The sequence below is a fragment of the Lepisosteus platostomus genome, chromosome 7 (assembly GCF_059453375.1).
Source record: "Lepisosteus platostomus isolate fLepPlt1 chromosome 7, fLepPlt1.hap1, whole genome shotgun sequence".
Classification (NCBI taxonomy): Eukaryota; Metazoa; Chordata; class Actinopteri; order Semionotiformes; family Lepisosteidae; genus Lepisosteus; species Lepisosteus platostomus.
In genome coordinates, this window is record NC_142617.1 from 52,203,001 (window position 1) to 52,219,094 (window position 16,094).

The window sequence follows — 16,094 nt, forward strand, 5'->3', positions numbered from 1 at the left end:
ATTAATGGCTTCCCATCACCAGCTGAAATGTCACAGCAAGCGATCAGTGAAGTTGATCAGCTGGGCTTCACGCTGCGATAAGCCCTGAAATTTTGCTTTGTCTCCTTATCTGCACCACTGACACCAAATAGAAGAAAGTTTATCAACAGGGAGGGATGATGAATTTATTCTGGGCAATGCATGTAGATCTGCATTCCAAGTGGGTCTGTAACCCTTGAGACCCAGGTGCAGTCGTAGTTCAATAACGGTTTTTGACTCTGGTGCAGTCCTGATTTGCAGGAAAATGTCAGCTTATGTGGAGATTATATTTTACCTATAAAGAGTCTCTCACTCCAGTATCTGTTGTTCCTTTGGTTTAGTGATGCAACATCCTGCCGAAACTTTTGAAGTGGCAATTGTGCACCAGTCCTGCCTGGCCTCTCTGCATGCTGTAAAGGTTCTGTTAATTGCAGAGGATGGCAATCATGCTACACTTACTACATATCTTGGCTTCTCTAAATATATTCAGTTTCTTGTCTCAGTCACATGTTCTTTCTCTTGTTGAAATGACCGCGCTCCATTTATGCAGGCATTTAGTGATAATCAGGCTCTTAAATAACAATTGCCATGATGATGTATTGCAATTTGTATTAAAACTAAAAAAATATTGGGGTGAATATCGGTTCTCTCTAAAGGGGCAGTGCAGATATTCACAGGCTGTGTTAGACAGTAACAACCCTGCACTGTTGCAGGCCTGGGCTGAGAGGACTCAGTATGGGAAGTGTGCTCTTGTCGGGAGCTTTCTATTCCCTCACACAGGTAGTATAAGCCCAGTTTTCTGTTGTGGGCATACTTCCATCTAGTTCATTGACCGCAGGATGTAGGGTGGACAGTTTGCCTAGAGTGGAAAACTCGGATATAGTAACTCCAGTCATTGGGTAGAGGGGTGCAGACTGATGAAACAGGCTCTACTGGATAATAGAAGGGGACCATGCAGGACAAGAGCCCAGAGTATGCAGGCCTATGAACAAACAACTCAGCTGTCTGGGTATGACTGATGTCAAGGAGTCTCTGGGCCAACTGGTCCCCCATTGTTTTCTTTGGTTAGTGTTCAAAGAACCATGAAAATCCATTACTCTGTCCTCAGAAATCACATGATCCATTATGGCAGAATATCCGTGTTAAAAGATGTTTGCAGTGCAGTAAAGATGAATTGTTTTTGAAATTATGCGAGACAAAAACTGCACAATTATTTTTTAAATACATTTATTTCCTAAGTCTCCGTAGTCGCAGTAGTAAATTGGGAAAACATTAAGCATGGATAGATGGTCTTTAAAAAATTGGTTTTGTACTTTGGTTTTTAAATTTGGTTCAGACGTTTAAGCCAGTTACTATTATCTGTTTTCTAATGGATCCTATCAGACTCTGCTCAGTTCTGTTGTCCATACTGGAACATTTAATGCAAACCTAGTTATGTTATTTAAAGAACCCTGTGTTAGTGTACACCAATATATTGATTTTCTGTCCTCATGTTGGGAATGACTATGACCTTTAAGTTTGCACTGTCAAGTATTAAAAATGTATATATACAGTAGCCAACATCTGGTCTTCTAAATAAGAACTAACTTGTCCTGCTTACCTGCAGATGACCTGGAAGGAGGAAAACAAAGTCGCTGTGCACATCTCATGAAATATTTATACATATATAACATACAATTCTGCATAATACTGTTTTTATATTTATGGGAGAAAATCAAAAAGGTCAATCAGCAGCTGTCATTTTTTATGATTATTTTGCAAAGACATTGGCTTCAGCTCATGAAGAGAGCATTATTTGTAATTCATGTTGCCTTCATTTTTCCTGATATAATCACTTTAATCGGTGAAACTGCCTTGTTTTCTGTGCAATGTGTCATAATTCGCTTTGTGTTTTCAGCAGAAGAGTTGTTAATATTCATATAAATTGTCCGCAAAATTTAACACCATCTTGTTCCACAGAAATATGTAGGTTATGTGTGGATATAGTCATATTTTTAAAACATGGAGATCTAGGATGTTTTAAAAAGCAGTTTTTCTTCAGCCTTGCAGAATGAATCCCTTAAATTGCTCTGAAGTAATTGTGTTATTCCCAGTTTATGATTCTAGCACTGTCTCTATGACAGGATGTCTGTAGCACACTGTGGTGCACTGTGGGTAATACGTGTCACTCCAAGCTGGACGGAGCAGCAGATGGGACCAAGTGTGGCCTGAACAAGGTAAATAAGCATTTTATTGCTCTGCAGTGCTGATGTCAGCCTGACTCCATAGCCGTGGTGTCCTCCTTCTAATCAGCTCCTATTTCCCCCACTGCTGAACAATTAACGTTAACATCAATCCCAGCAACGTGCGCAAGACTTGTGAAGTTGCTCGCAGACGTGCCTCGCTTAATTGACCACAAAGGTAATTTTGCATGCCCAGCATGTGTAAGTTGACTAGTTCCTGTCATGCTGTAGGACCAGTGATTTTTGCATTAGCATGTGAAAAAGGAGTCGGAATTCTTGTTCTGCATTCCAGCTGTGACCGAGTGGTGTTCCTTCTGCGGTTTTCTGCGTTTTTGCTCTGACCTCTGTCGGTCTGTGTCTCCTACAGTGGTGTTTTGATGGAGAGTGCATGCCGGTGGGCTATCGGCCTGAGAGCCTAAACGGAGGATGGTCATCCTGGAGTGTGTGGTCAGCCTGCTCCCGGACCTGTGGTGCTGGAGTGCAGAATGCGGAGAGGGAGTGCAACAACCCTGTGTGAGTCTCGGCCATCAAGCCCTCCTTGTCCTGGTTCACGAAACCCACAGGGTTAAAGCACAGCAAGGGTTAATGGTTTCATTTTTCTGTTCTTGTGAATGACCAATTTAATAGGGGGTCAGAACACATTTTAATTGCATGCAAATGTCATATACTGCCAATGTTCTTATCAATGGGACATTAAAACTTAAGTCCTCTCTTTTAATTTTGTTTTTAAAATGGCAGGACAAAAAATGTTTTAGAGCAAAGTAATTCAATGAAGGGCAAAGGGTTTGCAGAATGCTGTGATATATTCTAAATGATCAAAAATAAGCACGCAACTGTTTAAATCCTTCATGTTAATAAAAGTGGACGACAGAGTGGATAGCATTGCCGCCGGGTTCAGTTCTGGAGATGGGAAGGTCAATTGACCCTGGTGTAAGTGTGTGTTGTTGTCTGTGTGCCCTGTGATGGACTAGCGTCCTGTCCAGAGAGTACCCTGCCTTGCGTCCACTGCTAGCCAGGATAAACTCCAGCTGCCCCGCCACTCTGTATTGGATAGAGTGGTTAGAAAATGGATAGACAGAAGTAATATAAGTAAAAATCAAATCTAAAATAAACTACTAAATGGTGTCTATTCTGTATTGATTCTTTCTATTGAAATATACAAGATGAGCATACTACATCAATGAGAAGAATTTAAAATCCATAGGGTTTCATATTCTCACTTGAACAAGATCTTTTTGGACAAAGTAGGTCCTAATTCAAGATTAGTATTCATACATTAGGATCCAAGCTGCAGGTGTTTTTGTAGGGCTTGTTAGATGAGTGTGTTGATGATAATGTCATTGAAGGTCACTGGTTTGATTAAAGGCTGTGTTCTGGTAAGCAGGAGAGTTCATTAGTTTCAAAGGGTTAAAGCGTTGCTGTCACCAACCTAAAGGGCTTCTGGTCACCCTTCATAGACTGAATTATGTCTTTTAAAAGTTAAGTCTTGTCCTTTTTTATCTGTTTTACATTATCCAATGGGGTTGCTTATCTAACCGCAATACATTTATAGAACAGTCTGATTTTGTTCACAAGTTTCAATTCTAGGGAATGACATTGGTTGATCTGGCTTAACTGGGATTTTTAGTTTGATAGAGATGCTGTATCATAGTCTCATTGTGAAAGTTGTCTTTATTTTGTTAGAAGAGTAGATTTTTAATAATAAAAGCTAGGGATATTGTTCAGATGATCAGTTGATTGTGCTTAGCAATAGAGTAATGCATTTTTTCACATTGGTAAGCTCTACAAGAGAATTAAACTTCAACTAAAATGCATGTAAATTATAATTTAATATGCTCTTGGGCTAAAATGTGATATGGGTAGTGACTTTTTGCAATCACTATTTTCCTTTTTGATTTCCCAGCTCCAACCCCGCTTGGAAACAGGGATTGCTAATAAACTCAGTTTTCCACTAAATTCCTCCTATCAGCATGAGGGCCAAAGCCATGCATTCCTTCTTCCAAATGCACACTGTCAGGGTTCTGCAGAGCTTGCAGAAGCGTTAGCATCATCTGGAGGAGCGATGCATCTCTCACTAATAAAACTGCAGGCTCACAGGCATCCAGCAGGTCAGAAGGGTGAAATGGAGTGCATAGGCTGAAAAATAGGCTAAATATCTGAACACTTCAGCAAGTGATTTGAAATATCACTTTCCTATAGAGTAGTTTGTGTAGGCAAATATACATATCATGGCTGTGCATGTATTCAGACATTCCCTTTGTAACGGGAACTCTGAATTCTGAGTATACCCACCCATGTGTACAGTATATAATGCATTTCTCTAATGTACAGCAAAGCAGTTTCAAAGCAAATTTTATCTACTGCTGCTAATTGCTACTATTTTTGGTGGAGACTCTTCAAGTGTTTTAACAATGGAAAATGGGAAGAGCAAACAACTCGTCTCTTTGTTGCTCTGCAGTAATGTTATTGCAACTGTAGCAGAAAAGCCTTATTTTAATAATGGAATTAGACATACTCCCTTTAGACTAGAGCTTAGACAGCACGGTTATTGTAACACTGTCATAAAAATAAAAAGCCCTTTTATAACTGAATTCTGAAGCCTATTGAAAAATCTGTTGGGAGTACATGTGTGACAAAGATATGTGCTGTTTTTTTGTCACCGATATTTTCAATCTCTTATCAGTCCTCCGTATCATGTAATCAACTGCTTTCAGAGCATTGCTACTCTTATTTCTTGTCAAGACACTTTTTGTGAGAGAGAATGAGGCAAACGGAATTAATTTTTCCTTTTTGTCACCCACAATCAGGCATGCTTTCAGAGTCAACAAATGTCAGTTCCATGGGAAAGGAATGCTGAAGGAATGTTCTTCGTTTTAATGTCCTGCTGTTCAAAGAAGATAGGATTAATCAGCTGCTGTTAAATGACTACCTGTCATCACGCTTATGGAAACGTTTAAGATGGAGCAGGAATTGATGTCCCTGGTTATTCTGAGAATTTGAATGTCTGTCTGTGGATCACCTAGACTGCAGTGAGACTTGAGGGAATCTTGCATGCTCTGAATCTCAATGGCTCTGTAGGGATGAGGCCATTCTCTGCATGCACTTTGCATCTCAACACCTCACACTCTCTTACATACAGTAGGGGTGGTTTTCATAGAAACAACTTTGTCTGCCACTTCAGCCTTCTCTAGACGAAGAATTTCAAACTTCAAATACCATTGCTGAGTGGCTGTCAACATTTTGAGTATGCAGGCTCCCATTTCAATTTCCAAATCTTTTTGGATCACTGCATGCTTCTACTGTAGTTGCCCTGGCTTGAAACACTTCAACAAGACTGTTGTACAATTGTGTTCACCATGTCACTGTTTCTGTAATGTACATCCACAAGGGTGATGTCTGAAATACGTATTCTAAAACATTTCCTGAATCTGATTTGACTTCAAACAGCTGCAAATATATATATTTTTAGAAGTTTCTTATAATGCCAGCATTTTACAGATCTAAAGGGTGCGAATGAGTGCATATATACTTAAGCGCAGCCTGCAGACACGACTTTGATCTGTAGGAAGAGAAAACAAGATTAGCAAAACCCCACGGAGCCCTACATTCACTTCATTAAAAAGAAAAGTTTGTTACATATCCTTCCCTTGACATCTTTGAACCTGATTCCTCACTACCCTTTGTTCTACCATTTGCAAGCTAAAGTGAAACCTAATTCCTACTGAAAGGAAAACAAAGGAAGATGCTAGTTTTAAGCTTGACAGATCAAAGCTCCTGGCCACAGTAACGTGCTGTAGTGTGGGGACAGTGCAATGAGATGGCAGCTCTTGACAGCTGTGACTGACCAGAAAGGGCAGCGATAATGATAGTCAGAACTTGTGACTGAGATACTGCGGCAGACCACTTCCCTGCACTGTTCCTGCAAATATTTTACTTATCTGACAGCAGTTAAGTTGCTTTGCAAGTGGATTGAGTGAATGACATAAGTGCTGCGACTTAAATTGGGCAGAGGAGATTTAAAATATCGGGCAGCTTATTCTGACATCAGGAATTAGTTCAGCTCCATTTATGGCTTTGTTTTCCAGCTGTTGCACTCCAACTGAGGGAGGAGATTTGGACTGGGCAAGCTTGTGTTGGTCTTTTAGATGTTTTTTTTTTTTTCTGGCTGTGCACCCTTCTTCAGTTTCTAGCAGAAAATCAAACCAAAATCTGTAACTGATTAAGAAATAAATGGCTGGCACTCTGCATCTTAGTTAGATTAGTTAGTTAATTATGCTGGAATAAAAGTCTTCATTTAATTCATTTAAAACTCATACAGTTTCTGTAGTCAGAGGAAGCTTAAACCGTTCTAAGCTTGAATAAAAGGGTGCATTGAAGCTTAAATCAAGAATTTAAAATTGCGTACAGGGCAGAGGGCAAACAGTTTTGAAAATATCAGATGCTTACCACTGTTTTCCCAGTCCTACTTTTGAAGTATTAACCTGGATTTATATCACAGTAAGCAACAGGGTGCAGGTAAGCTATAATCTCCATCCTATTGCACGTTGTGATATGCTCCCATTTCAATTGGCTCCCTTTGCGTTTCTCAGCCAGATCCCGATAAATGGTGTCATACACTGTTCTCGGAATGTAAATTGGGATTTCTCTTGTGTTGGACAGGCCGAAATATGGTGGGAAGTACTGTCTTGGGGAGCGTCGGAGGTACCGGGTGTGTAACACTGACCCCTGTCCAGCAGGGCTGCCCTCCTTCAGACACATCCAGTGCAGCCACTTCAACACCATGCCCTATAAGGGCAAGCTCTACAAATGGGTTCCCGTGAACAACAGAGGTAGGCAGGAATAAAATTGCCCATGATAATGGACTCAAAGCAACAGTTTTTGTTTTGAGTTTTAGGGCAAGACTTCTTAAAAGTTGAATGAATGTCACAATAAATCAAATAAATCAGCAAAATAAATTTGCATGTACTGTGTCTTTTCTGTCATCACTTCTCCCACAGAGGAAACGCACTATGGCTGTAAACGGAGAACAGTGCCCAATGGCTCATGAATACTAACCAGATTTTGCCATTTGATTTCCCTTACTTCACGTATTTTTGAGATATTGTCCTGGTAAAAGGAAGTGAAATAACCATAATAGAAAAGAACGAATGGGTAGAGGGTTTAGTTCTAGTTGTGATCTTGGGTGTTCTGGTTTCAGGATCTCCTTTCAGATGGGTCTTATTATATCATGACAATGCTAAAAATAATAATAATATATTATTATTTATTATTCCTTTGACCTACTGTATATAGCACTTTTCTGGACACTCCACTCAAAGTGCTTTAGAGTATATTTCAGGTATTTAATTTGGCCAGGACGCCGGGGTGACCACAGAGAGTCAGGACCTCAGTTGTACGTCTAATCGAAAGGACGGCACCTTTTTACAATGTAGTGTAGGGCATTAGGATGCACATGGACAGGAGGGTGAGCGCCCCCTACTGGCCCCACTAACATCTCTTCCAGCAGCAACCTTAGTTTTTCCCAGGAGGCCTCCCATCCAGGTACTGACCAGGCTCACACCTGCTGAGATTCAGTGGGTTGCCAGGTGTGAGTTGCAGAATGATATGGCTGGATTATAGAAATAGGTCCATCCAGTCAGGTTCCCAGGAGCTCAGGTGGGGGGTGAAAGCTTTTTCTCTCTCCTTAGGTTTTGTCTTGTTTCTGAGAATGGCTTTTGTTTGTCTTTTTCTGGTTAGTGATGGGCAATGATGCATTGCTGAAATTGTACTTGCATTACCGGGTGCTGCTTACACACAGAGCAAGGAACTGCCAGTCATGGCATTAACAAAACATGTCCGTATTTACAGGGGCTCAAGGGGCAACCTTTAATAGGAAAAAAACAGACATTTGCCATCCTTGTCTGTGCCCTTGTGTTAATGTCTTAACTGCTGCAGAGGCACAATGTGAAGGTTCAGATCAGCTTGCAACAGGGCAGCTAAGAACTCCCTATCCTGCTTCCTGACCCCTGAACTGACCCGTGCTCGTGTGTCTCTGCCCAGCGAACCCCTGCGAGCTGCACTGCCGCCCGCAGAACGAGTACTTCTCCGACAAGCTGCTGGACGCTGCCGTCGACGGCACGCGGTGCTATGAAGGCAGCTCCAGCCGTGACACGTGCATCAATGGCTTCTGCAAGGTAACGCTGAACCGCCGTTACTAGGCCCTGTTAACGCTTCCCTCCACTGAATCGCCCTACAGATCACCCACAAAATCCATCCACACGTCCATTTTCTACCTGCTTTATCCAGTCCAGTGTTGCGGGGAAGCCAGAGCCTATCCCATTAGGCAACAGGAGCATGGCAGGATACACCCTGGACAGGACACCAGTCCATCACAGGGCAGACACAAAAGCAGACATACACGGTCACACTAGGGCCATTTTGCCCAGACGCCAGCTAACGGGTATGTTTTTGGACTGTGGGAGGAAACTGGAGCACCCACAGGAAACCCACGCAAACGCGGGGAGAACACAAGAAATTCCAAACAGATAGCACAACAGAATTGAACCCTGGGCACCTGAGCTGCAAGAGCTGACCACTGCGCCACCGTGCTGTCGTCACCTGCATCCAGACACAGGGGGTGAAAAGATGAAAAAGCCTTCATCCTCATGCTGCCTTGATGTTGAATACACAACAGTGCATCAGGAAATAAAGGAGCTTGTGCTATCCAGGGAGGCTACTTCAAACATATATTGAGAGCAAAAAAATCCTGGCACGGTATCCGAGCAGATGGCTGTTATTGATGGGAGGATGCTTTTATATTACTGTTATCTTAAATGGTGTTTACTTCTTAGTATCTAAGAGTTCCAGATTCCTTCAGAGTAAATACAGATGTCTGTACTCCACCATGGTTTGTCATATGCATATGCACGAAGTGTTCATCTGTGTTTAATAGATGGTGTTTGTCAATTACGTGGTAAAAACATCAATATTTGTTACCTGAATTCCACAGTATTAAGTTAATATTTGAACATCTTTAGGTGTTTTTTAATGTTCGGATGATTTCTTAAAAAAATAAACTTAACTCAGGAATTATCTTGCTCTATAAACACACAATCTGTTTTCAGGTTTCAGATACCTCATTAATATACAGCCCTTGGTTATTTAATAAATGTTTAGACTTTTGCTGCAGAGAGAAGAGTAGGTTTAATGGCTCTCCACCACTATGTGGTACAGCTACCAGTTCATTGAAACAAGGGTTTGACTTCAGTCTTAGGTGTTTTTAATGACAGTCTTTGCATGTTTAGTCTTTTCCTTGTCCTTTTAAATATTTACACATTCTTTACAATATTTGTATCTTCTGTTTTAATTAACTTTGGGTATAGGCCAAATACAGTATTGTACTTGGAGACCACTTATGAAAATGAACTGAATATGAACTGAGAGGGGAAGATATCAAAATTCCTATCACAGGTCACATAAACAGGAGCGGTCATCTGCCTGACCTGAGAAGTGTAATACAGCTTCATTTCCTCAAAACATAATACTAGACAGACAGCAACACCCTAAAGTAAATCAAGCAAAATTCTTAGGCGCCGTCGCAGTGATTTGTAGCTGTGGTAGGTGAGAACCCGCTGATCCTCTTCTCTTGCTGGGCGCTTCAGAACGTGGGCTGCGACTACGAGATCGACTCCAATGCGGTGGAGGATCGGTGTGGGGTTTGCCATGGCAACGGCTCCACCTGCGAGACGGTGAAGAAGACGTTCGAGGAGAGCGAGGGGCTGGGTATGGCAGCACGCGGCATTGTGGGACAGGGGAGGGGGGGGCATATAGATTACAGCTGCATGGAGAGATGGGCGTGAAACAGGGTAGCTGGTCTCACAGGGAGGAAGTTGTGACTTTTATGGAGATGTCACTTCCTAGAATTCCCAGTAGTGCTGTTGGCCATCCTTCCCCAAAGCCTTCTTATTTATTGTAGTTCTGGCTGGGAGATGCCCAGCAACCAGAACTATGAAGTAATTTGTGTTAGCTGTAGACCAGGCTATGGTACACTCATTGACTGCTTTACTTCAGCATGGGATGCACTTGAGCAGCTCAAAGTTCTAGCAGAGGAAAGCAAAGCCATGTTTGGGGCTCTTTCATGGCCCGTTCCTCTGCGTCTTCAAAGTGGATTCTACTCTCGTGTGGATCGAGTCAACGGCACACGAAAAAAGAATGAGTTTCTAAAACCTTTACCTTAAGCGATGCCTTTTGAAGCTCTTGAGCCGTTGGGTAAGAGTGAAAAATTCCAAAGTGTTCTGAATCTCCACTCTACATAACCCAGAAAGAAATGTAAGTCTGTTTCAAACAAACCGGCACTGCCTTTCTCTCACCGTCAGAGTCTTTGTGCATTTGTTTCTCATGTCTCTCTCCCTCTCTCACGTTGCACACGTCCAGCTGATTTGCTCTCTTCCTCTCTGAGTCTGTCCCTCTCACTCTCTTGCTCAGGCTACGTGGATGTCGGCTTGATCCCAGAGGGAGCGAGGGACATCCGGATCGAGGAAGTGGCGGAGGCAGGGAACTTCCTGGCTCTGCGCAGCGAAGACCCGGACAGGTACTTCCTGAACGGGGGCTGGACGATCCAGTGGAATGGAGACTACAAGGCTGCGGGGACAACCTTCACGTACGAGAGGACAGGGAACCTAGAGAACCTGACCTCCCCAGGACCAACACTGGAGCCTGTCTGGATACAGGTAGTCAGGACAAGAGTTTTGTGCTTATTCAATAGAAGATGTTGAATCAATTACTGGAGTTAAGATGAGATGAACATGCAGGTGTTACAGACGTTGCAATATTTTATTTTTTTTCCATTCATTCTGAGCTCATGCTTTGGGCATTAGTACCCGTGCTTCTTACAATATTCTTTTTTTTGAAGGCTTTATTCTTAACAAACGATTCCAAGGCTGCGCGAAATGGGATTGTATTTTTTCCGAACAATAGTTTCTTGTTTGAGCCACACATCAGAGCAAGAGGAAAGATGGAAAAAAAATTGACGTTCTGGTATTGCAAAAAGCTTCAGATGGAGGGACCTTAAAAGCCACAAAGCTGAAACAGTCTCTGAAAGCCATGAGGCACAGTGCCCTGTGGAGTCATGCAGCTGCAGTTCCCTTCGTGTTTCTTTTCAAGCTGCCGCAGTAAAGCACAGCATCTCTGAACGGCTGAAAGAAGAGCCATTTCAGGAGCATTGAAGAATTAATGCAGCAGAGACTTTCTTCATTTAATATATCATATCATGTTCTCTTTATTTACTGTATCATGTCACCAAATTAAGGCATCATCAGGATTGAAATTATTATGTATGCAGCTGCATAGCCTACAAAAATAAATTCAAATAAGTAAGATTAGCTTTGCTAAAGGAGCAGGGCTTGTTGGACAGTACAACAGAAGTTAGACTTCTGCTAGATCTTCCCATTTCATCTAACCTGAAGTAAAGTATCACAACCTAATACCTGCACTTCCTGCCCTAAACCTGTCAGATTTCTTCACCAGAATGAAGGTTGTATGGCTGTGTTAATCAGTACAGTCAAGAGAAGAATGGGAGCAAACTGAGTAGACACTGAGTACACCTTTTAATTCTGGAAAGAGACTTGTTAAAAAGGTCTGCAAATGCATCATGCATTTGAAGCGTGAACCACATAAAAGCTGCAATGGGATCATTAATTACCTAGCCAAGCTAGAAAAGAGACAAAGGGCTCCTTCCCACAATAGACAGATAGCCATTCAGCTAACAGCTCTTAATGATAGTGGGAATGATGAATTGTCTTTCTGTATCTGGAAGTGTAGAGGAGGTCACCCTCTACACACTAATAATAATCCCTCTGTTTGTTTCCTCCACACTGGGGGCTGTGAAGTAAAAGATCTGATAATGTAGAACACAAACTGATCCAGGTGTTCTCATTAGACAGGAGCAGTTAGGGGTGATTCTGACTTAGAGGCGTTCAGTCATAATCCCACAGACGGTAGCTTCGCACCAGAGGCTCCTCAGCCAAACACATGCACCGGACGTCTGAGCCTGTGGTTCCTCTCGTACTGAGCAGGATTACTACTGCAGCAACACATCACCAGCAGGGTAAAACTAACCTGTTTCAAAACCGTCTAATCCCAGCTCTCATTCCCTATTAGTGACTGTATGTGTAGCTGCCTGGTGCTGTGCAAAAAGGGGCTACACGTCCCATTGAATAAAGATGTGACATCAGGCATTTGTGTGAGTTTTCAACAATATTTTATGCCCCTAGTTGTTCAATACATTCCAGTAGTGCTGTTTATCTCTCACATATAAAATATTGACTTGAGTGTGTCTCGGTCTGTATTATCTTCGTTTAGCTCATAGAGTAAGACATTCAGTTTTGAGTGTGCATATTTGCTCTGGACGTTTCCCCAGCAGAATTGAGAATTTTGAAATTTTTGTGATTATGAGAAAGCAACTCCCCCCCCTCCTCCATCGCACCTTTATTGTTGATGCTTTTTTGTCTGTCGATAGCTGAGAAATTCGGCCTTATGCCTTTTGTCCTCTAAAACAATACTAACACAAGAAGCGGTGTTTGTTGGAAAGGATTTCACAATGTATAAGCAGCGCCTTGCCTTATTTACCTCCAGCATAATGCAACTGGGACAAAACTCTGAACCCAGACCGGAGAAGACATCTCTGTTTGTGCCTTGTGAGTGTGTGTATTCGGTAGCTTGGTCATGAGAGGGCTGATAAAGACATTCTTCAGAGAAAGCTGATATCAACATTATTTGTGCAAACCTGCTCTATGGAAAATTCCACTATTTGTTTCTCATTTGACCATGACAGCCTTTATCATACATACTTTGCAATATGTAGGAAACTTCTTTTTAGTTTCTAAAGCCCCTGAAAGAGTTCTGGCGAGCCTCTGTAGTCCTTGTAGGTGTAAACTGGTTTGAGGGAGAGCCCAGCAGAGCTGTACCTGCACTGACAGGCCCTCTAAGAGAGGACAGTCTGAATTGTCCATCCTTCTTGTGCTCCCTCTTGCTCTGTCTGGGGGGCATGTCAGTCTCCCTGCACATCAGCGTGGCTGGTAGTTCTGGGCTCTTTTTCACTTGGAACTAATTAGAGACTGGACTGGAAAGCTGGAGCAGGACAATCTATTGATTAATCCATCCTTTTTCTAACCGCTTTATTCCTGACATGATCGTGGGGGAGATGGAGCGTATCCCAGCAAATTAGTGGCACAAGGATGCCATTCCATCACAGGGCACACACAGCCACAGACACAATCACACCAGGGCCAATTTTCCAGGAAGCCAGTTCGCCCACAATATGTCTTGGGACTGTGGGAGGAAACCAGACCACCTGGAGGAAATCCACACCAACACAGGGAGATCATACAAATTCCATGCAGACAGCATCCCAGATCTTAAATTGAACCCAAGTCCCGAGGCCATGCTCTGAGGCAGTGGTGCTAGCTATAATGTCCAGTCCTATCAGACAGTAGCAAAGTTACTTGCAATTTTTTTTTTTAACTGGGGAAAAAAAACGGACTTGTGGAGACTTGTCTATGTTGAGTCCAGTCTGGGAGGAGTCAGAAAGGCGGAGGTTTATAGGGCCGCTGGGAAAGACAATGTTAAGAGCAGTGCAGCATTTTTCCCCGAGCAAAGTTTACACCTGTTTCTCCAAACAACAAGGCAAGTTTTCCATAAATGTTTTAGGGCTCTGGTTGAAAGTCCCTTTGAGTTGTTTAAATATTTGCTTTTGTTTCTTTAGCTTTGGGGACTTATTTTTCCATTAACTACAACTAAGTGAATCAAGCTTATTTAGCATGGCTGGGAATATCCGCCTGGCACACGTTCATTTAAAGGAAATGAGCAAAATAACAGCACATGAAAATGTAGCTCCTTGCTGCTGTGTTTATTTGACTGACAACGAAGCTGAAGCAAGCTGCAGGATAATGCTGCAATTTCTTAAGGCACGTGCTTCGGATCCATTTCTGTCAATTTGTGATCTTGGTAATGTGTCCTCTGCTGTGCACTAAAAGCTGCGTACAGCAGGGAAACTGTCTTAAGTGTAATTTTGACTTAAAAATAGCAAATTTAGAAAAAAATGTTAGATGTATCTACAGGGAAAACAATTACATCCGACTTATTTCTCTTCCACTGTTGAACTCTGAGCAGGCATTATCCTCATGGGGACACGCCATCTCTTTTGAAGAGTGCTTGAAAAGCAGAAAACCTCCCCCTCAAGAAAGTTTCTCATGAGCATTGCCCACTGTGATTTCCTTGCACCCAAGTCTCTCGGCTTTCCATCCAACAAAGGGTCTCAGTTTTTTTTAGAACAACTGAACCACACAGCATTGACTTCACTTAGTTATTTTTCATCTCATGTCAAACTTGTTTTTTTTTGTAGGGCTGGTTTTGCAGAGCTTTTTGTTTCCAAGCTCATCACTTGATTTATTGCCATCAGTAGCAACCTTAAGAATTATTTAGGTTGCTCTGCTTCAAATATACTTGCATTAAAAAAGCTTATTAAAAATTCACATTTCTCTATCCTTTACCATTAACTTCATAAATGGTAAGAAATAGTCAGGCATTGTGTTTTTCGGTGAAGGAGGACATGTTCCTTTGTGTTATTTACAGAATCTTCAATGTCCAGTGAAACAGAATCTCAATGAATATGTGGCATCAAAAAAAATTGTTTGCTTTTTTTACATTTACATTATCACACACACCTTTTCTTGTTCATGATCTTGTAAGATGTGTTGCAGTGCAAAAATCTGTTTTTCCAACTTACAAAATGAAATATGCTTTTTCAGATCCCATTCCAGTTACTCATGATAATGATTCGATATGATACGTCGCTAAATGAAACAAATCAGACGAATCAACATTAAATAAATCACGTGCAATTGATTACAGGATCCAGAACAACACATAATAGTTCATTAGTGCTGTGATTTCACAATCCTATGGTGATCTCCCAAAGTCAAACAAAGTAAAAATGGGGTCACCCATGCTTTAACAATGCCATGATTGAAAGCACCGAGGGGGCTTGAGCATACACAGCCCCCACAGACCTGGTGCCTAGGGCTTCAGCTACTGTATGTGCAAGTGCGGCCATGTCAGTTTTTCAAAATCACTCAATATTCTGAAGTGTAATGAGCAGCAAGGTATGAGTGCTTATACAAACACATGGCTTTATCTGAACAACAAACAAGCCGAGTGTGGGCACAGTTCCCTCTAGCTCTCATGATGAGTTAGTGATTGGCAGCGGTTCACTGAAATCAAGGTTGTTTAGCTAGCCAGCTATCGGAGCAGAGCTGAACAGGCTTCAGATTTCCATTTCCCCTGCCCTGGTTCTGTTTTATTGTGTTTTGGCATTGCTGTGGTGCACCGCGCTCTCTTTGAGCATTAAAGATGATCCGTGATTCATCTGGCACTGCAAGAGAATCAGCAACACGTCAGTCAGGCACTGCATATGCCAATTGGTACCATTACACTTGGAAAACAAATATTAAATGATTTATATGCACCTCATGTCTTTCTCAATCTTTGCATCTGTAAATGTGTAGGAGACTCTGTGCTGCAAGGCGCAATTTCTGCCTTTTGCCAAAAGTAAGTGTGACGGTGGTCTGTGCATCTGTATGTAATGTACCACTACGGATAACGCTAAGGTGTTACGTGCAGGAATAGAAGAATGTCAGAAGGGCTGAAAGCTCCGGGAATCCATGTGACCTGTCTTGCTCGTTTGAGTGGCGATAGCGAATCGATCTGAAAATCTTCTCCAGTCACTTTTTGAAGGATGCCTCTCAAAGGGAAGCAAAGAAAAACCTATTTCCAAAGTGGGTCAGACAAAGTTGAGGTGACTTTGGTTTGGAAGGTTGA

General features: G+C 42.1%; 1 protein-coding gene across 2 annotated transcripts in view; it reads left to right on the forward strand.

Moving 5' to 3' along the window:
- The window catches only part of adamts7 (ADAM metallopeptidase with thrombospondin type 1 motif 7), a 90,374-nt gene that overhangs the window by 32,342 nt on the left and 41,938 nt on the right, over positions 1–16,094 (forward strand). For both annotated transcript variants that reach the window (XR_015940347.1, XM_088641156.1), the window contains exons 10-15: positions 2,142–2,234; positions 2,608–2,753; positions 6,900–7,069; positions 8,280–8,413; positions 9,881–10,001; positions 10,704–10,948. Coding sequence is in view for 1 of the 2 variants with exons in the window: in XM_088641156.1 (XP_088497282.1) it covers positions 2,142–2,234; positions 2,608–2,753; positions 6,900–7,069; positions 8,280–8,413; positions 9,881–10,001; positions 10,704–10,948 (909 nt within the window). In the remaining variant the exon portion in view is untranslated. The remainder of the gene's footprint in view (positions 1–2,141; positions 2,235–2,607; positions 2,754–6,899; positions 7,070–8,279; positions 8,414–9,880; positions 10,002–10,703; positions 10,949–16,094) is intronic.